At 39.7% G+C, this 26,521-nt stretch overlaps 1 protein-coding gene across 1 annotated transcript in view; it reads left to right on the top strand.

The window, feature by feature from the left end:
• Window positions 1–25,932, top strand: part of CCDC77 (coiled-coil domain containing 77) — a 32,863-nt gene extending 6,931 nt beyond the window's left edge. The window contains exons 4-13 of the mRNA XM_038576394.1: window positions 3,578–3,821; window positions 7,712–7,854; window positions 12,393–12,492; window positions 13,598–13,673; window positions 15,188–15,279; window positions 16,249–16,397; window positions 21,532–21,751; window positions 23,650–23,775; window positions 23,877–24,029; window positions 24,825–25,932. Coding sequence (XP_038432322.1) covers window positions 3,578–3,821; window positions 7,712–7,854; window positions 12,393–12,492; window positions 13,598–13,673; window positions 15,188–15,279; window positions 16,249–16,397; window positions 21,532–21,751; window positions 23,650–23,775; window positions 23,877–24,029; window positions 24,825–24,971 — 1,450 coding nt within the window. The 3' untranslated portion in view covers window positions 24,972–25,932. The remainder of the gene's footprint in view (window positions 1–3,577; window positions 3,822–7,711; window positions 7,855–12,392; window positions 12,493–13,597; window positions 13,674–15,187; window positions 15,280–16,248; window positions 16,398–21,531; window positions 21,752–23,649; window positions 23,776–23,876; window positions 24,030–24,824) is intronic.
• Window positions 25,933–26,521: the final 589 nt, after the last annotated feature.

The raw sequence follows: 26,521 nt of genomic DNA, 5'->3' as shown, positions 1-26,521 counted from the left end.
GAGACATCGGCAGAGGGAGAAGCCGGCTCCCTGCGGGGATCCTGATGTGGGACTCAATCCCAGGACCCTGGGATCATGACTTGAGCCAAAGGCAGCTGCTTAACCATTGAGCCACCCAGGCGTCCCACTAGAAAGTTTTTATTTATTTACTTTTTTTAGAAAGGTTTTAGAAGTAGGTTTCCAAACCCTGGACTTGAACTATATTAGACCTCATTTTTCTATTTTTATTATGTGGAATTTAGATTTAAAACTAGGACATAAATCAAGGCAGTGTGGTACTGGCACAAAAACAGACACATAGATCAGTGGAACAGAATAGAGAATCTAGAAGTGGACCCTCAACTTTATGGTCAACTAATATTCGATAAAGGAGGAAAGACTATCCACTGGAAGAAAGACAGTCGCTGCAATAAATGGTGCTGGGAAAATTGGACATCCACATGCAGAAGAATGAAACTAGACCACTCTCTTGCACCATACACAAAGATAAACTCAAAATGGATGAAAGATCTAAATGTGAGACAAGATTCCATCAAAATCCTAGAGGAGAACACAGGCAACACCCTTTTTGAACTCGGCCACAGTAACTTCTTGCAAGATACATCCACGAAGGCAAAAGAAACAAAAGCAAAAATGAACTATTGGGACTTCATCAAGATAAGAAGCTTTTTTTTTTTTTTTTTAAAGATTTTATTTATTCATTCATGAGTACACAGAGAGAGAGAGGCAGAGACACAGAGAAGCAGGCCCCACGCAGGGAGCCCGATGTGGGACTTGATCCCGAGTCTCCAGGATCACGCCCTGGGCCAAAGGCAGGCACCAAACCGCTGAGCCACCCAGGGATCCCAAGATAAGAAGCTTTTGCACAGCAAAGGATACAGTCAACAAAACTAAAAGACAACCTACAGAATGGGAGAAGATATTTGCAAATGACGTATCAGATAAAGGGCTAGTTTCCAAGATCTATAAAGAACTTATTAAACTCAACACCAAAGAAACAAACAATCCACTCATGAAATGGGCAAAAGACATGAACAGAAATCTCACAGAGGAAGACATAGACATGGCCAACATGCACATGAGAAAATGCTCTGCATCACTTGCCATCAGGGAAATACAAATCAAAACTACAATGAGATACCACCTCACACCAGTAAGAATGGGGAAAATTAACAAGGCAGGAAACAACAAATGTTGGAGAGGATGTGGAGAAAGGGGAACTCTCTTGCACTGTTGGTGGGAATGTGAAGTGGTGCAGCCACTCTGGAAAGCTGTGTGGAGGTTCCTTAAAGAGTTAAAAATAGACCTGCCCTACGACCCAGCAATTGCACTGTTGGGGATTTACCCCAAAGATACAGATGCAATGAAACGCCGGGACACCTGCACCCCAATGTTTCTAGCAGCAGTGTCCACAATAGCCAAACTGTGGAAGGAGCCTCGGTGTCCATTGAAAGATGAATGGATAAGGAAGATGTGGTTTATGTATACAATGGAATATTACTCAGCCACTAGAAATGACAAATACAGAAAAAAAAAAGAAAAAAAAATGACAAATACAAAAAAAAAAAAAAGAGAAATGACAAATACCCACCATTTGCTTCAACGTGGATGGAACTGGAGGGTATGATGCTGAGTGAAGTAAGTCAATCGGAGAAGGACAAACATAGGTTCTCATTCATTTGGGGAATATAAATAATAGTGAAAGGGAATAGAAGGGAAGGGAGAAGAAATGGGTAGGAAATATCAGAAAGGGAGACAGAACATAAAGACTCCTAACTCTGGGAAACGAACTAGGGGTGGTGGAAGGGGAGGAGGGTGGGGGTGGGGGTGAATGGGTGATGGGCACTGAGGGGGGCACTTGACGGGATGAGCACTGGGTGTTATTCTGTATGTTGGCAAATTGAACACCAATAAAAAATAAATTTATTATTAAAAAATAATAATAAAACTAGGACATATTAAATGTTAACACCTGAATCCTGGCAGTTTGAGTGGGCCTGGTATAGTGCCTGTGGATCCTGGATTAGAGGAAACAGCCAGCGTGCAAAGAGGGAACTTCTAATTCTACAACCAACTTCCACCACGATGGACACATCCTCATCACCACAACTCTCCCCTGCAAAATATCAGGAGTACTTCTTAGTTCATCTACTGATATATTTTCCACAGTTGTTACAAGGCAACTCCTTCTGAAGATATGAAACATTAGGTAAAAAAGAGCATTTCTGTCAAGAGCTTTTAGTGATGGAGAAAATACTAGGGTTTTTTCCTTCATGCTAGCTGAAAGTAAATTATACTATCTCTGCTATACACACTCATTTATTAAAGGTGCTGAGTGACCATCACCTTTGTTAACTACAGCTCTGGGCTTACAGTAGAAAGTTTCTCCACACTGCTGTCTATTTTGTTGTGTTGTAAATTGAAGGGAGTTTTGTTTACTGACTTGCATTGTTTTAGCTGAAGGCTCTTGTTTGCCAAAAGCGAAACAAACAGAACTTCTTACCTAGCCTTTGATTAGCCTTTGATCTTGTCTAATCTTGGTCTGTGTAATTCAAATGCCTCTCTAATGCTAATGTGATTGCGTGGTAACTAGGCTATATTTCTAATCCTGAATCTTATATTTGTCGTTTCTTTTCTCAATTATTTTGCCACTTATAATACCTGTTCCTAAAAACAGTTTCATTTGGCAAGTTCAAATCTTAAATAAATGGGAATATCTTCAATATATGTATCTACATACATTTTTCCGTTTGATATTGTTAGGATGACTCATTCATATTTGGGTATCTCTAATCCATAGTTTCTAATGACTTTGAATAAGGTTCCATTTATATGAATATACCACAATTTATCCATTATCCTATTGAGTAGATGGCTGGAAGGTTTACCATTTTTGTTACTACAAGTAATGTTGCTATAAGCATTTTCACATGTCACCTTGTATGTATGTGAATGAGTTTCTCTAGGACAAGAGGAATGCAATCTTACTAGATTCTGCCAATGTACTCTCTGTTGTGTCAAGTTAGACTCCACCAGCAGTTTATAGTGTTCTGCTGTGCGTCTTAATAGTATTAAATTTTGTTATTAAAAAAAATAAAAATAAAAAATAAATTTTGTTATTACCTGGTCTCACTTGGGTAGTAGTTCATTTTTTAAATCTTTTTACTCTCTAACCTCTATTGAATCTAGCTTTAAGCCTTTAATATTTGGAAACCAGTTCATAAAATTATTCACTAATCCTGGAACATTAAACTTTGAAGGGTTATGAGCACCTTAATTATATAGCGCTTCAAGAACATAAACTCCTTTTTTATTTGAGAAATTACGATGTTTCATCAGGGCACCTGGGTGGCTCAGCCGGTTAGGCGTCTGCCTTTTTTCAGGGTCCCAGGGTCCTGGGATCAAGTTCCATATTGGACTCCCTGCTCAGCGGGGAATCTACTTTTCCCTCTCCCTCTCCTCCTGTTGTGCTCTCCCTCTCTCTGTCTGTCAAATTAGTAAAATCCTTTAAAAAAATTATAATGCCTCATAAATGTTCGTGTAGTTAAATGAATATATCCTTTCTGATTTCACATAGGCCGACACCTGTTTCCAAACAGGATGTTACCTGTGGCTTTAGTGGTCCTACCAAGTGGAAGAGAATGTCATTCTTGGATTCAGTGGAGTCAACTCCTTTGCCTTCCACGGAAGATCGTCTGGCTGTCCTCTGCCCTTCTCAGGAGCTTCTGGAATATTACCAAAAGAAGATGGCTGAGTGTGAGGCAGAAAATGAAGACCTGTTGAAGAAACTGGAGCTCTATAAAGAAGCTTGTGAAGCACAGGTGAAAGGGATGATGCATTGTACCCTTTTAGGATTCTGATTGAGTCTGTTCATTCCTGAGAGAAGTGCCAGCTCGTATCATAAGCAGATTTTTTTTTTTTTCAATTTTTTTTTTTTTTTTTAAATTTATGATAGTCACAGAGAGAGAGAGAGAGAGGCAGAGACGCAGGCAGAGGGAGAAGCAGGCTCCATGCACCGGGAGCCTGATGTGGGATTCGATCCCGGGTCTCCAGGATCGCGCCCTGGGCCAAAGGCAGGCGCCAAACCGCTGCGCCACCCAGGGATCCCAAGCAGATTTTTTTTTTAAAGATTTTATTTATTTATTCATGAGAGACACACACAGAGAGGCAAAGACACAGGCAGAGGGAGAAGCAGGCTCCATGCAGGAAGCCCGATGCGGGACCCGATCCCGGGACTCCAGGATCATGCCCTGGGACGAAGGCAGGTGCCAAACCGCCAAGCCACCCAGGGATCCCCCATAAGCAAATATTTTATTTTAAAAATTCTTTTTTAATTCTATTTTATTAATTTTTTATTTTATTATTAATATTATTTTATTCCTTTCTCCTGCAGCCTAGCTCCCTATCCACCCTTTGGGCCCTCACTGGATCAAAATCTCCCCTCAACTACTGTACCTCTTAAATCTTAAACTCTTATGACTTGGTCTCTTTTATACTTCTGGTTCTTTCACCCCTTATACCTGACTTCTTTTAACTTCATTCTTACCTCTGTAGCTCAGATACACAGTTGTTATAAGATACTGATAGTTCAGTTTTTTAAGTGTTGCCTGCCAGCTTCTGATTTCATGTCCTTCCTTTCTAACCCAAACTGCATTGTGCTTCACTTCAGTAACTATACTGCCTCCATGACCCCTTGCTTACTCTTCTGCCCTACTTGTATAGCACACACCCTAACTATAACTTCATCCGGTCCTCCACAGGATTTCTTTTTTTTTTTTTTTTTTTTTTTTTTTTTTTTTTTTTTTTTTTTCTCCACAGGATTTCTTAACCTTGGCATTACTGACATTTGGGGCTTGGTACTCCTTTATTGTGGAGACTGTCTGTGCACTGTACAATATTTATTTATTTATTTATTTATTTATTATTTATTTATTTATTTATGATAGTCACAGAGAGAGAGAGAGAGAGGCAGAGACATAGGCAGAGGGAGAAGCAGGCTCCATGCACAGAGAGCCTGACGTGGGATTCGATCCCGGGTCTCCAGGATCACGCCCTGGGCCAAAGGCAGGCACCAAACCACTGCGCCACCCAGGGATCCCCACTGTACAATATTTAGTAGCATCCTTGGCCTCCACTCACTAGACACCAGTATCACACCTCTTCCCCATTCGTGATCATCAGAAATGCCTGCAGACGCTGCTTCAATTTCTTCTGGGAGCATAGGCAAAATCACCCCTAGTTAAGAACCATTGTTCTGAAACAGTCACATATCATTACTGAATAAATTCATGTTAAACATGTCCATCTATATCCTTAGTCACCATACAGCAATTTTTCTTACTTGTGCACATCTGTGCCATACCTTCACCCTCCTCCAGCCTGAAAACCCTTCTTAGTCCTCTTCTCTCAGGCATCTTCTTCCTACTTCATAGAAGAAATGCCAGCTATCACTCATGCTCCCTTCCTGCCCATCCATACAAGTCACCAACATCTGTATCCATCGATCCATCATCATTCTTTCTTCCTACTTCAGGGACAATCTCTATTTGTTCAAGCTGCATTGATTTAGCCCTCCCCCATCCCTTTCTCCTCCTCAGAAACCCTGTTTCATCATCTCTTCTGTGTTCTGTTTTTAACTTCTTGCCTCACACTTACCTCTTTGTCCTCAGTATATAAACATACTCAAGTCTTTCCCGACTTAAAAGAAGAAAACACCCTTCTGTGGTTGTGCTTTCCCCTCTTAACTACTGTCTTACGTAGATGGCTTTTTTTTCTCAACCACACTTGTAGAATAGTTTGACTTTACCACCCACTCTGTGGCCTCTTTTTTTTTAATTTTTTTTTATTTTTATTTATTTATGATAGTCACACAGAGAGGGAGAGAGAGGCAGAGACATAGGCAGAGGGAGAAGCAGGCTCCATGCACCGGGAGCCCGACGTGGGACTCGATCCTGGGTCTCCAGGATCGCGCCCTGGGCCAAAGGCAGGCGCCAAACCGCTGCGCCACCCAGGGTTCCCCTCTGTGGCCTCTTGACTGTAGTTTGGTCTCTGTCCTCATTGCTCTACTGAAGCTGCATCTCCTGTGGTCTCTGGAACCTGCTTGTCAAAATGAACTCTTCTCTTTGTGGCCTTTGGACTGTTTGTCACTGTTGATCTTTCTGCAGACTTGTCCTTTGTGGATTTCCATGTCCTTTTCCTTTCTCAGTCAGTGTCTATCTTACCTTTCTGACCATTCTTCTCAGTCTCCATCAACAGCACCCCTTCGAAGCTTAGTCTTAAATAGCAAAGTTCTAGACTCCACCTTATACGGTCTCATTGTGCCTTCTACTACTACATAGGAGATGATGACATTCAAATAACTAACATGGACTCACTTTTCTCTTGATCTCCGTGTTAACCCATCCGTGTCTGAACAACTCTTCCCTTTCCTACCCTACCCACACATAATATGTCTCACTAAAGTATCCCCTCCCTCCTCTTCATCTCTTCAATTTTTCTTTATTCTGTGTCCAATAGTAAATGGTATTGTTGCCTGCAATTCTCCCCAGCCCCTACTTCTAGCACTTGGTGAGTCCTCTTCATTCTGCTTCCTAAATGCCACTTAATCTGTTCCAACAACTTAATCACTGTTCCCTCCACACTGGTTCAAACCTTATTATGTCTCCCCGAACTATTACAGTGTCCTCCTTACCAGTATCCAGCCTTGGCCTCATACGTCCCCATTCTGCCTCTTAACTGTCAATGCCAGTGACACTGTAATACTTGGGGTTACCCAGATACTCAAGGCTCTGATGATTCTGTATTTCTCTCTCTTTCCCGAGAGTACCCACCCTCTACTTGTCTCTAGCAGTTTTCATCTTTCACGTTCCAATTTTTGGGTTGTGTTCTCTGACTTTCCCAAAACCTGCAGAGGTTTTACTCCTGCCATACCTTCCCCTCTACCATTTTTCTATGCACACTCTTTCATGAAATAACTATTTCATTTTAATTGTTTGCAGGTCTCTCTCCCCGCACAAAATTCTTCAACTCTATGGGCAGGAATCATTCCTTTTTATCTTTGTTTTTCCAAAATTTTGTAATCCTTCTTACATAGAAAGCATTTAAAAAAGAAGTGTGAAAAAAATAAAATAAATAAAATAAAATAAAATAAAATAAAATAAAATAAAGTGTGGGGCAGCCCCCATGGCGCAGCAGTTTAGCGCCGCCTACAGCCTGGGGTGTGATCTTGGAGACCAGGGATCGAGTCCCACGTCGGGCTCCCTGCATGGAGCCTGTTTCTCCCTCTGCCTCTCTCTCTCTCTCTCTCTCTCTCTCTCTCTCTCTCTCTGTTCTCTCTGTGTCTCTATGAATAAATAAATACAATCTTCAAAAAGAAAATAAATAAAATTTAAAAAATAAAAAAGAAGTGTGACTAGAAGAGGTAAATCATATGGCGTTACAGGGTTCTGTAATTTATAAAAAGAAAATACAAGAACTTTTATGTTATATGCAAACATCACACTCACTCTGTAGCTTTATTTTTTTTTTCACCCTGTAGCTTTAAACTCAAGTCTGTACACAACCTGTTGTTGTCATTTGAATTCTGTGTTGGTGAAACCATTCGCTTTGTAATATTTCTGCATGAACTGATTCACCGTATCCAATATGAGATCCTACTGTGAAGCGCAATATCTTTTCAACTACTTTTTCTTCCTGTCCCCACCTCCTCCAGCATAAACTAGAATGGGATTTGCAGCAGAGGGAAGAAGAGATTGCTGAATTGCAGAAAGCTCTAAGTGATATACAGGTCTGCCTCTTCCAGGAACGGGAACATGTTTTACGCCTCTACTCAGAAAATGACCGACTGAGAATCAGGTACCAAGTGGGAGAAGGGAAATATTGGTTATATTTCTAAATTAAACTAAACAAGATACATTTCTCTGTGGCCCTTCTTTTAGGTTGTGTTCCCCAGGAAGCAGACTCTGAGATGGTTGCAAGGATGGTTATTAGTAGGAAGACTCTTCAGAAATAACATCTATGAGCAGATTTGAACTGTGATTCCATGATAGCAGAGGTTTCAGCCAACCCCACAGGGAGCTCTGAGGCCAGGATAGCCATTCAGAAGCAAAACGGTTGACCATTTGTGCCCTACAATGATCACTCAGTGGATGTAGGCTGTCACCAGAGAGGGGATGTAATCTTGAGAGAGACAAGCCCCCTTCAGCCTAGGGCAATTCCTGGAGGACTCAGCTCTTGGGTGGTGGGTGTCTTGGTCCTGAAGGTGGCATCTGAGCAGTATTCTACAACATCCACTACTACATTTTTTTTGATTGTGGTAAAATATACTTAACATAGGGATCCCTGGGTGGCGCAGCGGTTTAGCGCCTGCCTTTGGCCCAGGGCGCGATCCTGGAGACCTGGGATCGAATCCCACGTCGGGCTCTCGGTGCATGGAGCCTGCTTCTCCCTCTGCCTGTGTCTTTGCCTCTCTCTTTCTCTGTGTCTCTCATGAATAAATAAATAAAATCTTTAAAAAAAAAATCTGCTTATGATACGAGCTGGCACTTCTCTCAGGAATGAACAAGTCCCTGCATTCAATTCTTTTGTTTATATACCCAGAAGTGGAATGCTGAATCAAATACTAAATCTGTGTTTAATATTTTTGAGGAATTACCTTGCTGTTTTTGATAGTGACTGCACCATTTTACATTCCCACCAGAAGTACACAAGAGTTTCAGTTTATTATCCATACCAACATTTGTTTTGTCTTTTGATTTTATTTATTATTATTATTTTTTAAAGACTCTATTTATTTATTCATGAGAAAACAAAGAGAGAGAGAGGCAGAGACACAGGCAGAGGGAGAAGTAGGCTCCATGCAGGGAGCCCGATGTGGGACTGGATCCTGGGACCCTGATATCATGCCCTGTGCCGAAGGCAGATGCTCAACTGCTGAGCCACCCAGGCACCCTGTTTTCTTTTTAATAACAACTATCCTAATGGGTGTGAAATAGTATCTCATTGTTTTGATTTGTCTTCCCTACTGATAAGTGATATTGAGCATTTTCTCATATGCTTATTAGCTTTTGTGTGTCTTCTCTAGAGAAATGTCTAAGCCCTTTGCTCATGTTTGAATTGGGTTCTTTGATTTTTACTGTTGTGTAGCTTTAAGAGGTCTTCTGGATTTAATCCCATATTAGGTAAGTGGTTTGTAATGTTTTCTTCCATTCAGAGTGTTGCTGTTTTACACTGTTGATAATCCTTTGATGCACAAGTTTTTTATTTTCTTAAGGTTCAATTAATATATTTTTCTTTTTGTTGTTTCTGCTTTTGGTGTCATATTCAAAAAATCCTTACCAAATCCAATATCACTATAGTTTTTTTTTTTTTAAGAGAGCGCTGGTGAGTGGATGGGGAGGTGGTGCAGAGAGAGATGGAGAGAGGGAATTTTTAGCAGTCTCCACACCCAATATAGAGCCCAACACAGGGCTCCATCCTACAACCCAGAGATCATGACCTGAGCTGAAATTAAGAGTCAGATGCTCAAACGATGAACCATCCAGGTGTTTTCTTCTAAAAGTTTTATAGTTTTAGCTTTTATAGGTAGGTCTTTGATCCGTTTTAAGATAACTTTTGTATATTGTGTTAGTTGTTTTGTATATTGTCCATCTTCATTCTTTTGCATGTTGGATATCCAGTTTTCCCAGCATGATTTGTTGAAAAGACTTTTTTTTTCTCCATTGAAAGTTGAAAGTCATTTGACCATACATGTGGGACTTATTTCTGGGCTGTGTATTCAATTCTACCAGTCTATAGGATCGCTTCTCGGCCTTTTGGCTAAGATCAAGTGTACCAGTCTATAGGTCTGTCATTATGTCAGTACCACACTGTTTAGATTATAGTTAACTTTGTAGTAAGTTTCGAAATTAAGATGTGTGGGTCTTCTGGGGCACCTGGCTAGCTCAGTTGATTAAGTGTCTGCCTTCAGCTCAGGTCATGATCCCAGGATCCTGGGATCGAGCCCTGTATCAGGCTCCTTGCTCAGCAGGGACCCTGCTTCTCACTCAGCCTCTGCCTGCCACTCCTCCTGCTTGTGCTTTGTGTCAAACAAATAAAATCTTTAAAAAAAAAAAAAAAAGTGAGAGATGTGTGGATCTTCCAATTGTGTTCTTTTTCAAGATCATCTTAACTATTTTGAGTTCCCTGAGATTCCATATGAATTTTAGGATGGATTTTTCTATTTCTGCAAAAAATGTCATTGAGATTTAATGGGAGTTGCCCTGAATCTATAGATTGCTTTGAGTAATACTGACATCTTAATATCAAGTCTTCCAATCCATGTACACAGCATTTCTCCCCATTTATTTTTGTGTTAAATACTTTCAGCGGTGTTTTTAGTATACAAGTATTTCACTTCTTTGGTTAATTCCTAAGTATTTTATTCTTTTTGTTGCTATTGTAAAGCAAATTATTGTCTTAATTTCCTTTTCAGATTGTTCATCAGTAATGTATACGAATGCAACTGATTTTTGCTTGAAGAATTTTGTATTTTGCTACTTTGCTGAATTCTCTTATATCAGTGGGTTTTTTTTAAAGATTTTATTTATTTATTTATTTATTTATTTATTTATTTATTTATTTATTTATGAGAGACACACAGAGAGAGGCAGAGATATAGGCAGAGGGAGAAGCAGGCTCCCTGTGGGGAGTCTGATGTGGGACTTGATCCCAGGAGTCTGGAATCATGACCTGAGCCGAAAGCAGAACTCAACCACTGAGCCACCTAGCATCCCTCTTATATCAGTTCTAATAGAATTTCTTTGGTTTGTTTGGTTTGGCTTTTGTTCTTTTTGTGGAACCCTTAGGTTTTCTACATACAAGGTCACATCATCTGTAAACAAAGATAATTTTACTTCTCTTTCCCTTTGGATGTCTTTTCCTTTTTTCTTGCCTGCTGGCTCTGGTTATTTCCTTTTCTCCAGTGTATAATTACTTAAATAAATGGCCATACATCTTTTGGGGAAAGACTAGGGGACTCATTATCATGTATACTTGTTGTGGTGTCACCTAGTCTTACCTCCTGGGGATCCAGCTTCTCTGTCAGGTAATGGTCTTAAAACTGGCTGAGATGCAGAAAATGGGTCAGAGATTGTAGTTTTGTATAGGGAGCTGCCCTCAGCCTCCCTTCATTTTTTATTTATTTTATTTTAATTAATTAATTAATTAACTCATTCATTCATTCATTCATTTTAAGTAGGCTCCACATCTGGCGTGGAGTCCAGTGTAGGGCTTGAACTCACAACTCTGAGATCACGACCTGGGCTGAGATCAACAGTTGGATGCTTAACCAACTGAGCCACTCAGGCACCTCATTTTTTATTTATTTTAATTGTTTAAACTATACCCTGTTAACCACTCATCTGTCTTGTTCCTAAGAACAAACACTATGTTCTTTTTTTTCTTTTTGAGATTTTATTTATTTATTTAGAGAGCACAAGCAAGGGGTGGGGCATAGGGAGAAAGAGGAGGGACTCTCCAGCTGACTCTGTGCTGAGCACAGAGCCCAGTGTGGGGCTGGATCCAATGACCGTGAGATAATGACCTGAACCTAAATCAAGAGTTGGATGCTCAACTGGCTAAGCCACCCAGGTGCTCCAAAAACATTATGTTCTATAAACTGTCTCCATATCACAGCCTCTGAAATCTCATTTTAGAGTTTGCTTCCTTGGTCCTTTTCTGATACCAACTATCTTAGGTTGGTTTCCCTGGAAAACAGACTCTGCAATGGAGATTTGCTTGCAGGAAATTTATTGGAGAGTGCTCTTAGGAATAACCACCCATGAAGGAATAAGGGAAGTCTGATTGGGCAGAAGTTGAATTATAGTATAATTAATAACAAAAGACCTCAGCCATTGCCACAGGGAGCCCTGAAACTGGGATGTCCTTTCAGAGATATCCTGAATTGAAGCAAGGGAATTGGACTTTTCTACTCTCTCATTAGCCAGGCACTGGGTGCAGCCTGTCCATTGGGTATATAGTCAGTTAAGGCAGTCCCTCTTGACTGAGGACAATTCTGGAGAGAGATTCAGCTGTGAGCCATCAGCTTGCAACATTACTGGCAATTGAAGGAATGAACCCATCAGTGCTAAAAAGGAGAATCTGAGCAGTGTACCCCAGCATCCACTATAATTCTCTTTTAGAACCAACTAAGAAATTATTTTCTGGTCCCTTCTCTCTGAATTCCTGAATATAAATACATGATGTTTCAGAAATTAGAGCTAAGGTCTAAGTAAATCTTACTCAATTTTAATTTGGTGTTGCTATTGTCTTAAAAATAAATCAGAAAGGAGGTCCTTTAAACAGAAAATTTTACTTCCTCTAAATACAATGTGTGCTTTCTATGAGAATTGCAGGGAGCTAGAAGACAAGAAAAAGATACAGAATCTCTTGGCTCTTGTGGGCACAACAGACACTGGAGAAGTGACCTATTTTTATAAGGAACCTCCAAACAAAGTAAGTAATCTTTGGTATAGCATGGTAAGCCTGACTTTATTTATAAGACACAGGCTGGGGTCCATAATAAGAGCAATTTTAGTACTTGCTAAAGAAGATAGAAGGAGAATTAGCTGTCATAATCTCTAAGTCTTCAAAGCATTTTTGCATTTTCTATAATTATGAAGAGCTTTGTGCTTCTCCCCTCCCCCCCCAAATAAACCTTGGAAAGTGGCATCATTTACCCCATTTCACTGTTTGGAAACCTTACAGCATAAAGGAGTAGATGTTTTGGGTGAGATTAGAGAAGAAAGCAGGATCATACTTAGTGTGGGAGCAAGTTGCAATACTCAGGTTTCTTATTTAATCTTAGTTTATGCTGATGACAAAAGTAATATATGGCATTTATTAAGAACAGCTCTCAGAAATCTGTCATGTAAAAGTGGAAGTATCTTTTATTCCAGAGATAAAACTTTTTCCATTCATATAGAGATATTTATGTATATATAGTTTTTCCACTTTTACACTTCAATAAACTGCCTCAGTGACCTCTTTTATACATATCTACATATGCATGCTTTTGTGTTTCTGTTATTTTCCTAAGGGCCCTTGTCCAAGATTCCCCCCCTTTGTTTTAGCAGATATTACTAAATAACTCTGAAATTTAATTTATTTTTATTTTTATTTATTTATGATAGTCACACAGAGAGAGAGAGGGAGGCAGAGACATAGGCAGAGGGAGAAGCAGGCTCCATGCACCGGGAGCCCGACGTGGGACTCGATCCCGGGTCTCCAGGATCGCGCCCTGGGCCAAAGGCAGGCGCCAAACCGCTGTGCCACCCAGGAATTCCCTGAAATTTAGTTTTTTAGTTTATATTACCAGCACTGAGTTTTATCCAGTTTGTTACTTAATCCACTTTGGTATCTAACATGCATAACATCCATATAGGATTATGGCAATTTTGACCAATTTGTTTTTTTGGTTTTTTTTTCCAATTTGATTTATAAATAGTATTTTGATCTACAGAAGTAAAGCTAAAAAAGTAAAATATGACATTTATAGGAAAACTAATTCTATACTTTCTGTTTTTTTTTTTTTTTTTTTTTTTTTTTTTTGCTTCTTTAGGTCAGCATTCTCTCAAAGACTAACCAGGCTGTGGGTATATGTGAACAGAATGAATTTTCCTCAGCTTTCAGAACAGGTATCAGTCATACTGTTATAAATTCTCATTGACATAGAATTCAAAAACACAGTATATATTATTAGATTTTTTTCCTACTATGTAGTGATAATGAATGTTCATAATGATGCCTCTGGTGATTTAAGATCTCACTGAGCTTTTTTCCTTTAACCTTCCTATATTTTACTAAAGGAGAAAAAATATGTAATGAACATGTTTACAGGTGATAAGTCATAAAACAGATTTGGACAACTTCTGGGAATCACAGAATGTTAATTAGCTTCTAATCCTCCATCTCTCCCCTTTTCTCTTTTTTTAACAGAAATCCCAATTTTATTTCTGTCATTTTTTAGAAAATTGACATTTGATTGTAATTGACATATAGCATTATATTTAAGTATACAATATAAGGATTTAATATTTGTATATGTTATGAAATGATCACAATAAACCTAGATGACATTCATCACCACACATGGTAACAGATTTGCTCTTCTTGTGATGAGAACTTTCAAGATCTATTCTCTTAATATGAGCTTCTTGAAACATCCTAGGAATTTTGTTCAGTGTAATTTTAGTGTTGCTTATTTTTAAAATAATCTTATCTTTTGAAAACTGGGTGATCTGTCATAACCAAATGTTTAGACTTACTTTTCCTTATTCCTTACCTTTTCTGGTTAAATAAGATTTTACAAAGAAAATAGACACAGCTCCAAAGGAAAATTTAATGTAGTCTCTAGAAAAATGAGTATTATTATCCAGGAGACATCCTAGCAGAGTTCCTTTAGAGAAATTCCCATTCTTTTTTTTTTTTTAAAAGATTTATTTATTTATGCATGAGAGATACAGAGAGAGAGAGGCAGAGACACAGGCAGAGGGAGAAGCAGGCTCCATGGAGGGAGCCCCATGTGGAACTCGATCCCATGACTATGGGATCACGCCCTGAACCAAAGGCATGCTCAACCGCTGAGCCACCCAGGCATCCCTAGAGAAATTCCCATCTGAAAAAGTATTACTATAGGAGTGCCTGGGTGGCTCAGTCAATTAGGTGGCTGCTTTCATTCAAGTCATGATGTCAGCTTTCATCAGGCTCCCTGCTGACCAGGGACCCTGCTTCTCCCTTTCCCCCTGTAACTCCCTTTGCTTGTGTTCCCTCTCTCTCTCTCTCTCTCAAATACATAAAATCTTAAAAAAAAAAAAAAAAAAAGTATTACAATAATCATCATATGCTTTCCTTTATCTTCTTTTCCTTCTCTTCTGGGTGGATGAAACCAGACTCCTCTGCAAAGGTATGCTGAAGCTTGAATAGCCGAAAGAAAAACTAAGTAAAGGTGTTGATTAATTTTTGTTTTCTGGGGACACCTGAGTGGCTCAGCGGCTGAGCGTCTGCCTTTGGCTCAGGGTGTGATCCCCAAGTCCTGCATCGGGCTCCCTGCCTGGAGCCTGCTTTTCCCTCTGTCTAAGTCTCTCTGTGTCTCTCTTGAATAAATAAATAATATCTTTTAAATAATAATAATTTTTGTTTTCTATTTTAGATTCTAAAGTAAGCAAAAGAAAACCAGTAATGAGAGAGAAGGTAGAAAGTTCTGAGCAATACCAGAGAGACGTACAAACACTTATCCTACAGGTAAAACAGACCAGAAGAGTTTCTGTCCACAAGTTTAGCTTTGTGTAACATACCATTGTTATCATAAAAGTATCTCCTTGCACACATATCATACCTAGGCATCAAGTGATTAAGAAAATTTAGGTTCCTAATTTCTAAGAGTTTATATTTTAAAACCATTATTCTCCATTCAGCCATTCTAGAAGTCCTCTTCTGAACTTTCTGTTCGTTTGGTTTGTATGCTAAACGGTTTGCAACAAAACTATCATACAGTAAGAATTCCTTTTGTGTTTGGCCTAGGGAAGACACAGAGAGTTTAATTGTCTCTGCTGATAGATTGACCTGTGGGGATAGATCCATTTATTTAGCACATGTATTCTAAAGTCATGAATCATCCTTTTACCACTTGGTAATTGTGTATCACATGCAACCATGATTTTTCATCTAGTTGCACTCAAGTTACTGTCTTTGCTGGGGCGCAAGAGGAGTCCGTCGCTCCAAATGATAATTTCTACCTTTGGCCAGTATCTCCGTTTAGAGTCATGACAGCCAGAATCAAAGAAGGAAATTACATGATACTGATTTTGCTCCACTTTTTAAGTTAAAGAATGAAGACAAAAGTCATACTATTTTTTTGCAACTAGGGTCTGTTAGAAGGGAGATGGTCCTAAAAATCTCAAGAGGAAGATGGTGGAAAGTGAGAATCTTAGGGCAGAGGAAACTGGATTTTCTAGCTTTTTGTTAGTGCTACAGGTACTTTGTTTAGTGTGGACAGAGCTTGCTCCTGTGTAGCCTAACCCCATTTATAAGACATTACATAAAAAGAAATATATTTAAGATTTTTCTTCTATTTGTTTTGCTGCTGTTCTTTTGTTTGTGGATTTTTTTGTTTTGCTTTTCTTAAAGTTTTCTAGAAACAGGCTCGCTTTTTGAGGTTAAGAAGTAAGTGGAAGCAGGACAAAAGTGGATACCTTTTTTTGACCTGTCTAGGTGGAAGCACTGCAGGCTCAGCTGGAAGAGCAGACCAAGCTTTCTAGAGAACAAGTGGAAGGGCTCATGGAGGATAGACGGATTCGCATTGAGGAAATACAAGTTCATCACCAGAGGAATCAGGACAAAATCAAAGAGCTTACCAAAAAGTGAGTGTTCAAGAAAGCTGTACCTGACAGATTTGTAAATTCTTCCAAGGGGCTTAAAAGTTAACAGTCCTGTACTTTAGCAGCATAGGGAACTGAAAGGGAATTGAGAAAATTGTCTTCATCAAACACCCATGCCTCTACATAGGTGGGTGTCCAGGCTTCTCTAGGAGTGCTGTTGATTGTTTTCTTGAAGAATTGGCAAGTATCCCACATGCATTTAACCCACTTTAGAGTTTCAGCTTGATCTTAGACATTAAGAAACGTTCTCTTAAAAAAAAAAAAAAGAAAAAAAGAAACGTTCTCTTATCTGCTGACATGTTATCTGACTCAATATTGCAGGGACCTTTTCTTTTGTGTGGTCCTTCACAAATGTGGGGAAAACAGCTACATACCTATACCAAAACCACAAGCTCTCTGTCCTTGCTATGTTTATTCCTCACCTGCCCGCCTTTCCCCACTTTACCACAGTCTCATTTCATCCCCACTGTTTACTAGGTCTGCCCTTTCTCAGGTCATCACTGACTTCTTAATTTCCATGACCAGTTATCTCTTTATAGTCCTCAGTGTAACTAGTATCATTCTGCATATTTGGTACCTCTGATCACCCTTTCTTTGAAATTAATTTCCTCCAATTTTTTTTAAAGATTTTATTTATTTATTCATAGAAACACAGAGAGAGAATGAGAGGCAGAGACACAGGCAAAGAGAGAAGCAGGCTCCATGCAGAGAGCCCGATGTGGGACTTGATCCAGGGTCTCAGGATCACGCCCCGGGCTGCAGGCGGCACTAAACTGCTGCACCACCGGGGCTGCCCAATTTCCTCTGATTTTTGTAACACCTGTCTTGATTCTTCTACCCTTCTGACCCTCCTCAGCTTTTTGTGTGGTTCCAGTGGCCAGACTGCTGTACAGAGCTCTTTATTTTTTTTTTATTTTTTATTTTTTTTTATTTATTTTATCTATTTATGTTAGTCACACACAGAGAGAGAGAGAGTCAGAGATACAGGCAGAGGGAGAAGCAGGCTCCATGCACCGGAAGCCCGACGTGGGATTCGATCCCGGGTCTCCAGGATCGCGCCCTGGGCCAAAGGCAGGCGCTTAACCACTGCGCCACCCAGGGATCCCTGGAGCTCTTTAATTGAATATGTTCAAACACCTCCCATTTACCATGTCTGAAACCGAGCTGCTTTTCTTTCCCAAGAAACACTGCCTTGTTCCTACTACTTCATTCTTTTTTTTTTTTTCATTTAGTTTAATGATATTACATCCATCCCACTTCCCAGTCTTGAAACCTAATGATTATCTTCAATTCCCCACTCTTATTCCTGAATTCCAAGCCCTATCGAGTATGAGCCTGAGAAGCCTCTCCAATCTGTTCTCTCCCTCTCATTCTTTTCACATGGATTCAAGCTATTCTATTCTTTTTTTTTAAGATTATAAGATTTTATTTTATTTTTTTAATTTTTATTTATTTATGATAGAGAGAGAGAGAGAGAGAGGCAGAGACACAGGCTGAGGGAGAAGCAGGCTCCATGCACTGGGAGCCCGATGTGGGATTCGATCCCAGGTCTCCAGGATCACGCCCTGGGCCAAAGGCAGGCGCCAAACCGCTGCGCCATCCAGGGATCCCTTTTTAAGATTATAAATATTTATTTGACAGAGAGAGCACAAGCAGGGGGAGCCTCAGGCAGAAGGAGAAGTAGGTTCCCTGCTGAGCAAGGAACCTGATGTGAGGCTTGATTCCAGGACCCTGGGATCATGGCCTGAGCTGAAGGCAGACACCTAACTGACTGAGCCACCCAGGCACCCCAGATTTTCTCTATTTTTAAGTAATTTCTACCCCCAACATAAGGCTCAAACTGGTGACCCTGAGACCCAAGAGTCACGTGCTCCCACTACTGAGCCAGCCAGGCTCTATTCTTGTTTATGGCGCTACAGTAAGCTAACTGTTCATCCTATCCCTGATCCTTCTGTCTTCTACAGTCTGCCTCACTGTTACGGGTTAGTGTCTCTGTTAGGAATTGCCCAACTGCTCAGAAACCTGTGAAAGCTCCCCATTTATCTTATGATAAAAGTCCTAGGGCCTCAGCATGAAATACTAGGGTCTTCATCTTCTGGCAGCAAATTAACCTTTTCAGCCTCAGCTCTTCTGCTGTATTTCACTGTATCCTTCATTCTGACTACTAATATCTCTCGCTTGTGGGATCCTTGTAGTGTGGCAGGCACTTTGTTGTACATGGTCACCTCTTCTCTGAAGACTTCCCCAGGCAGAATTCAGTTTTTCCTCCCCTACATTTCTATGATGACTAGCTTGCCTCTGATGGCACTTACCATCACTTCTTTGGAGTTCTCTCTCTTCCCCAGAGGCTCACTGTGGCCTCCATCCTGCCCTGTGTGCATAACAGGCACATAATAAATATCTTTCCAGTACTTGGTAATCCTTACCAAGATGCATATGAGTTCCTCTTTTTGCACTAAACATTCTACATTTAAAATTTTCTTTCAGGGTGTCTGAATGGCTCAATTGGTTGGGCATCTGCCTTTGGCTCAGGTCATGATCCCAGGGTCCTGGGCTTGAGCCCCGAGTTGAGCTCCCTGCTCAGTGGGGGACCTGCTTCTCCCTCTCTCTCTGTCTCTTCCTCTGCTGGTATGTGTACATGTGTGCACTCTCTCTCTGTTTCTCTCTCAAATAAATAAATAAAATCTTTTTAAAAAATTTTATGTTACATTTTTAACGTCTTTTTAACTTCTTTTATTTGTCATATTAAACTTCTCTAGTGCCTCTTCCTCCACTTAAAAGTATGGTGATTGGGGTACCTGGGTGGCTCAATCAGTCATCCAGCTCGTGATCTCAGCTCAAGTCTTGATCTCAGGGTCATAAATTCAAGCCCTGCTTTGGGCTCCACAACCAGAGTGGAGCCTACTTTAAATGGTTATTAATATTCTAGAAGACAGTTTAAAAAAAGTGATTAAAATTGGATGTGATCTTAAATTAAGAACTCTGGTCAATACAGGATAGAATATGCCTTCTGGCTCTTGCAGGTTCTGTTTCTTTCTTTCTTTTTTTTTTTTTTTAAAGATTTTATTTATTTATTCATGAGAGACAGAGAGAGAGAGAGGCAGAGACATAGGCAGAGGGAGAAGCAGGCTCCATGCAGGGAGCCCGATATGGGACTCGATCCTGGCTCTCCAGGATCACACCTCGGGCTGAAGGCGGCGCCAAACCACTAAGCCACCCGGGCTGCCCAGGTTCTGTTTCTTTTAACACAGAATAAATATGTTTGCATATGGCCAGCACTTCTCCATTTTCATTTTTATTTTTGGTATTCTGTGCTTATGCATAACATGTTTATTTTCATTGGATGTTAATTGTTTTTTAAGGGAACAGTGCTTTTAAATCATCACAGTAATTTGTAATTTTGTATCTGTCTTCTAGAATATTAATAACCATCTTAGTTTAACATCATCTGCATATCTGAGCATATAATCAGTCCCTTATATTAGATAGATCATCCTAAGGATATTGAATGACATGAAATCCAAGGCCTTTAATGACTGTCCTTTGGGTCTCACTTTCAAACCATTTATACATTAACAAGACTATTACTTGCCCAGTTTGTAATTGAGAACATAATGTAAAATAGAATAAAATACCTCATTGAAAGCAAGAGAGATCTTGTGGTAACTGAATCAGTCTCTCTTTCTTCATACACATACATATATACCTGAGTATGTATATATTCGTCTGGTGACAGTTATCCTGCTTTGTGCCTGCATTATGCTATCATGTTCTCCTTATCTGTTATCCTATTACTCGTGAAAAGAACTAAGTTTATCTGACATTATTTGGTCAGGGGGAAATTACAATGATTGCCTCATGGTATGTAATATTCTTTGCAAGCAATTTGATCATATGATACAGCATTTTTCTAGAAAGTGTTGATGTTAAACTGATGAGTTGCTAACTTCTAAGGATATCCTTTCTTAAAGATAGAAGCTTCATTTGCCTATTCCTAAATCTCAATAGTCAGCAGGAATTTATTTTGTACTCTGTATATGTTTAATAGTTCTTGACTATTAAGTGTTCTTGACAGTCTGGTGGTAGCAGGGCAAAAGTAAATGATAAATAAGGGATATGCTTTTGCTCAGGTTAGAATATATGCATGTTGGGGCGCCTGGCTGGCTCAGTCAGTAGAGCATGTGACTCTTGATCCCAGGGTTGTAAGTTTGAGCCCCATATTAGGTGTAGGGATTACTTAAAAATAAAATCTTAAAAGAGAAACAAAAATAAACCTATTGACAGTTAAAACAAGACATAGTGTATGAGCCAATGTCAAATTATAACACAGGAGTAGAGAGTTACCAAATTTCAGAGAATGGAGAAACTAAATGGGCCGAGCTTGTCACAATCCCTCCATAGAGGGAGGTTAATCTTGAGAAAAGGACAAGATTTGATATCAGGCAGTTTACATGTAGAGCACAACATAAACAAAAGCAAAACTATTTTTGATATTTAAGTACTTGTGTTCACCCTCAGTCAGGGAATAGCCCATACTTGTGCAGGCTATGTGTAAATATTTTTGTAAATCTTTTAATTATATAACCTGGAATTAGCACTTGGGAAATCATCTATAAAGACCAGTCTATGTAGGGCACTGGGGTGGCACAGTCAGTTAAGCGTCTGACTCTTGATTTCAGCTCAGGTCATGATCTCAGGGTCATGAAATCAAGCACTACGTCAGTCTCCACACTCAGTGGAGAGTCTGCTGGAGAGTCTTTCTTCCTTTCCCTCTGCACCTCCCCTTGCTCCCACCCTCCCCCCCGCCCCGCCCCCCCGCCACTCACAAATGTGCACATTCTCTCTCTCTCTCTCAAATAAATAATAAATACATCTTTTTTTTTTTTTTTTTTTTTTAAGAACTAGTGCACATGGATAGGTAGGTATATTATACTTTGGTAAAACATGTACGTTTGCCAGTGATCAGATTAAGTGTGTTTTAAATACTGCTAATGATATTTTATAGAATTTATATACTGTACAATTTTTAACCTGTATCTTCCCTTTATTTGAATAACTGTGTGTCATATATACCATGTAAGCATCTTGGTGTCCACATTTGTACTTTCTTTCATAGTCTCCATCACACCCAAGAACTTCTTTATGAGAGTACCAAAGACTTTTTGCAACTCAGATTTGAAAACCAAAGTAAAGAGAAGTCATGGATGCTTGAAAAGGATCATTTGATGTCAAAGATTAAGCAATACAGTACACAGTGTAAAAAGAAAGAAGATAAAATTGGAAAAGTTTGGCCAGTCGTTCATGAGATTCATCGTAACCAAAATGAATATGTTAAGGTAGTTTTCTTATGTCTTACAGAAATTACTAATTTTTTTCTGGAAAAGTTGAAAGAACTCAGAGAATTCCAAAGAATGTAAAAATTGTCATACAAGATCCAGGAAGTGGATGGGCAGCCAGGGTGGCTCAGCGGTTTAGCACCCCCTTCAGCCTAGGGCCTGATCCTGGAGACCTGGGATCGAGTCCCATGTTGGGCTCCGTGCGTGGAACCTGTTTCTCCCTCTGCCTGTGTCTCTGCCTCTCTCTCTCTCTCTCTCTCTCTCTCTCTGTATGTCTCTCATGAATAAATAAATAAAATCTTAAAAAAAAAAAAAGATCCAGGAAGCAGGACACTGGGTGGCTCAGCAGTTGGGCACCTGCCTTCAGCTCAGATTGTGATCCTGGGATCCAAGATCGAGTTCTGCATCGGGCTTCCTGTGAGGAATCTGCTTCTCCCTCTGCCTATGTCTCTGCCTCTCTCTCTTAGCCTGTGTCTCTCATTAATAAATAAATAAGTCTTTTTAAAACAACAACAACAACAAAAAAAAAACAAGATCCAGGAAGCTGTTGTAGCAGCAGCCTCACGAAATAGGTTTTAGAGAGTAGCTTATCATTATAGCATTTGGGGATTTAGAAAAGTAAACAATTGATTCATTTATTCAGTCAACAAATATTTATTGCACTCCTACTATGGCCTAGGTTCTGGGGCCACAGCAGTAGATAAATTAGACTAGGTCTGCTTTCATGGCATTTACATTTTAATGGATGAAAAGGCAAGAGAAGGGAGGAGCACCTGGCTGGCTCAGTCACTCTTGGTCTCTGGTAATGAGTTCAAGCCCCACATGGGGTGTAAAGATTATGTAAATAAATAAAAACTTAAATGGGTGAGAAGGTACAGAAACAAAACAGGGAAAATTATAGTTTATTAAAAAGTGGTATTAAGGAGTTTAAAAGATTATGTGAAAATTATATGTAGTTGCTGAAAGTCTACTCTTGTAGGGAAGCACAGGGACCCTCTGTTAAATCTGGTGTTGTTTTATAGTTGAGACCTATAAAATGGTCTTCTTCTTGCCATACAGATCTAGGGGAAGAGTATTCCAGGCAAAGGGAGGAGCAAGTTTAAAGGGAAGAGAAGAAATATTGTGGTCATAGAGGAATAAGCAAGAAGGAAGTGGTAAGCAAAGAGGTTAGATGGTGGGCAGCAGCCAGTCATGAAGGGCCTTGTAGGGTCTTTACAATCCTGGTAAGAATATTTAACTCTAAACATTGCATGTCTTTGAGCAGCCCAGGTGGCTCAGCAGTTTAGCGCCACCTTCGGCCCGGGGCCTGATCCTGGAGACCCAGGATCGAGTCCCATGTCGGGCTCCCTGCATGGAGCCTGCTTCTCCCTCTGCCTTGTGTCTCTGCCTCTCACTCTCTCTCTCTCTCTCTGTGTCTCTCATGAATAAATAAATAAAATCTTAAAAAAAAAACCAAAAAACAAAGAACATTGCATGTCTTTGAAGGATTATGTGTAAGGAAGGATCATGATCTGATTAAGGTTTTTACCGATCATTCCTCTGCTCTATGGAACATGTATGTTATGTGTTCTTGTTGATTCTATTTAAATAACTTCAAAAATGTATCCCAAAATTTATATTTTAACATCCTATGTGGGACAGTTCTGAACTCCATTATCTGACCCTTCTCAGAGCCAAAACTTTTGTTTTACTTTAAAGATTTTCTAGTATGTATGCTTTAGAAAAAAGCAAGAGAATCATCTAGAAATAGGAGGCTTTCAGATGTTCTCCAAAGTTCCTTTCCGTCTTGTTCCTTAACTCATTTTAGACTTAATTGAAATCCGTTCGTTTCTTTCTTTCATTGCCCAAGTGCTATTTGAATTACCAAAATTGTAATTTTATTTTCCTTTGACCCGCAGTCCCTAAAGGATAAGTTAGTACAAGAGAAGAAATTGTCCAACATGTATCAAGAGCAGTGCATGTCCCTAGAAGAGGAGCTTGCCCGAATTCGTGAGGAAGAGGGAGTGAGGAGAGAAATCTTCAAGGTACAAAATTCTCTGCCACTTCTGATGGAGTGGGAAGTGCAGATGGCTCAGGGAATGCTTCCCTCATCTTCAGAAATGCCTTGCCATGTCTCTATATTTAGGATCGCACTAACAAGATGGGGAAGCGGTTACAGGTGATGACAAGACGCTATGAGGCCTTGGAGAATAGGCGTATCTTGGAAGTAGAAGGCTTTAAGACGGATATTAAGATTCTCCGGCAGAAGCTAAAAGACTTGGAGCAAATCCTCTATAAGGTAATTGTGAACCCTGAATTACTGAGAGGAAGAAAAGGGGTGCAGGTAAGGAAACATGGTGGTGGTGAGGGCTCCTCAGAAGAAAGATGTTTCTGAGGTTCCCCTCGTGGTAGAGCTTAGTGGATCACCATCTTTCAAGCCTCACTAAGATCAACTGAAGTACACGCCAGAGGGAGGATGCAGAAGATTGAAATCATTGCTTGCCTGTGCCATCGTACTTCCATCTGCTAAACTTAGCAGAAAGCTCCATCCTTCCCAGTTCAAGAAGTAGATGAAAAGAACTGTGTCTATTTTACCAATGGGGAGAGTGAGTGAGTGAGTGAGTGAGTGAGTAAGGAAGAATTTTCTCCTGTCAAACATGGCTTTATTTAGAATTCAGGGTACCTCAGAATCCTTCTTAAAGAGATTTTACCAGTCAGCCACATATCCTAAATGATTGCTATGTGCCAAACAAGGTTAATTATTAAAGGGATTCTTTTCTTTCATTCTTTGGCAAATTTACCAGTAATGTTTATATTGGTCTCTTTATGCATTATTGCTTTTTTATTCTGTCTTACAGCTTCTTTACTACTGTATGGGAAAGCAGAGTCTCATGCCTTTTCTGCTTTAATTCTTCTCTACACTTTCCTTCTTTATATAGTCATTAAGCAAGCTAAGGGTTGAATTTCTCTTACGTGCTAAGTCTCCCAAAAAGGAGCCAGCGTAGCCTAGTCTTTGTGACTGATTTTTTTTTCCCCTGGCATGTGCCATAATCATTTCTTCTTCTTCTTTTTTTTTTTTTTTTCAAATCTCTAGGCAACACTTAATGCCCGGGCAAACCAGGATCTTGCCATCCTATGTGAGGTGCGTGACAGCAATAGACGGGCACATAAGATACAAGGAGAACTGAAGAACCTAAAGTCCAAAGTCTTTGGTCTGGAAAATGAACTTAGGCTCTGTTGAGGTTTACATTTCAACGTGGCACTCATATGAAATAGATCGGTTTCCTGAAATCTGCCAAAAGGTCATCTTCTCCCAGAAACTGTATGCACAGAGTTGGCTAGAATAGTGATACCTGTTATTACGAATACCTATTATTAGGAATTAGGGATCACTAAAAGAGCCCTTCTATCACACTGACCTTTAGCTATCATTTTTGCTGTCCTTTTTTATATTTTTGGTCTGGATTATAACCTGAATTCCATAGAGACTTTCCCACATTATTTCTCCCATTTATAATCTAATGACAGGGTTTTGTGTTTTTTTTAAAAAGGCAGTGATGGGGATCCCTGGGTGGCGCAGCAGTTTGGCGCCTGCCTTTGGCCCAGGGCGCGATCCTGGAGATCCGGGATCGAATCCCACGTCAGGCTCCCGGTGCATGGAGCCTGCTTCTCCCTCTGCCTGTGTCTCTGCCTCTCTCTCTCTCTCTCTCTCTCTCTCTGTGACTATCATAAATAAATAAAAATTAAAAAAAAAAAAGATTAAAAAGGCAGTGATGATGAAAATTCAGGAAGAAAGTATTTTTGGCTATGAGCTCAACTGAGCATCAGTAGTTGAAACTCTGCCTAAAGTCAAGGCATCCTCTGAGGTTGCCCAAGGTAGCAAATCACAATTTATCACATGGGAACAAGTAGATTCTGCTATTTAACTTTCTTCTGTCGTTAACTGAATTACTTATGGACCCAGTCTCAGGAAGTTACACCAGAGGGCACTAGAGACCCTAGTCTTTTTTTTCTTCCTTCCTTCCTTCCTTCCTTCCTTCCTTCCTTCCTTCCTTCCTTCCTTCCTTCCTTCCTTCCTTCCTTCCTTCCTTCCTTCCTTCCCTCCCTCCCTCCCTCCCTCCCTCCCTTCCTTTCTTGACTCTATCTTTAAGCAAAATGTTCATCTAGGAAAATAAAGGTGCCGCTTTGGTAAGAGTAAGTGAAAGTTCAGTGATCCTTGTCTGAAAGATCATTATTTTACCAATAACATGTTTTTAAAAAAATAATGTATATATTTTAATTAACTATTTTTCAATAAAAATGTAATTGAAAAGATTCTAGTTTCCTATAACTTCTTGTTAAAAACCGCATTTATAACTTTGTTAATGCCTGGTTTAGTTACTTGTTCCATGGTCTCTGTGGGTTTATACAAAAATTTAGGTTTTACTGTGAAATTCTAGGATTTTAATAAGCCTTTTTGTTTTGCCTAGCATCAAAACATCAACTGTAATGAAAAATTCCTTAAGTGTTGAACATAAGGAAGAACCATCCCTTATGTATATCCCTCTAAAGCCCAAGACTGATCCCTCTGGGAATTTCTGGTCAATTTATTAGTGAAAATAATGTGATCTGTTATCATAATATGATCATATCATATCATATATCAGGCTCTTAAAAAAAAAAAGTAGTATTTCCTACTGGCAGTTCAATCACCATTTTCCTTTAACACAAATGTGAAAACCTGAGTTCTTTCTTTTGTCCTGGCTGAGTCAGAAGAATGATGCTATATACTAAGCTAATATCAACTGACTT

Source organism: Canis lupus, chromosome 27 (assembly GCF_011100685.1).
Source record: "Canis lupus familiaris isolate Mischka breed German Shepherd chromosome 27, alternate assembly UU_Cfam_GSD_1.0, whole genome shotgun sequence".
Lineage (NCBI taxonomy): Eukaryota > Metazoa > Chordata > Mammalia > Carnivora > Canidae > Canis > Canis lupus.
This window is presented reverse-complemented; position numbering and strand designations above follow the sequence as displayed.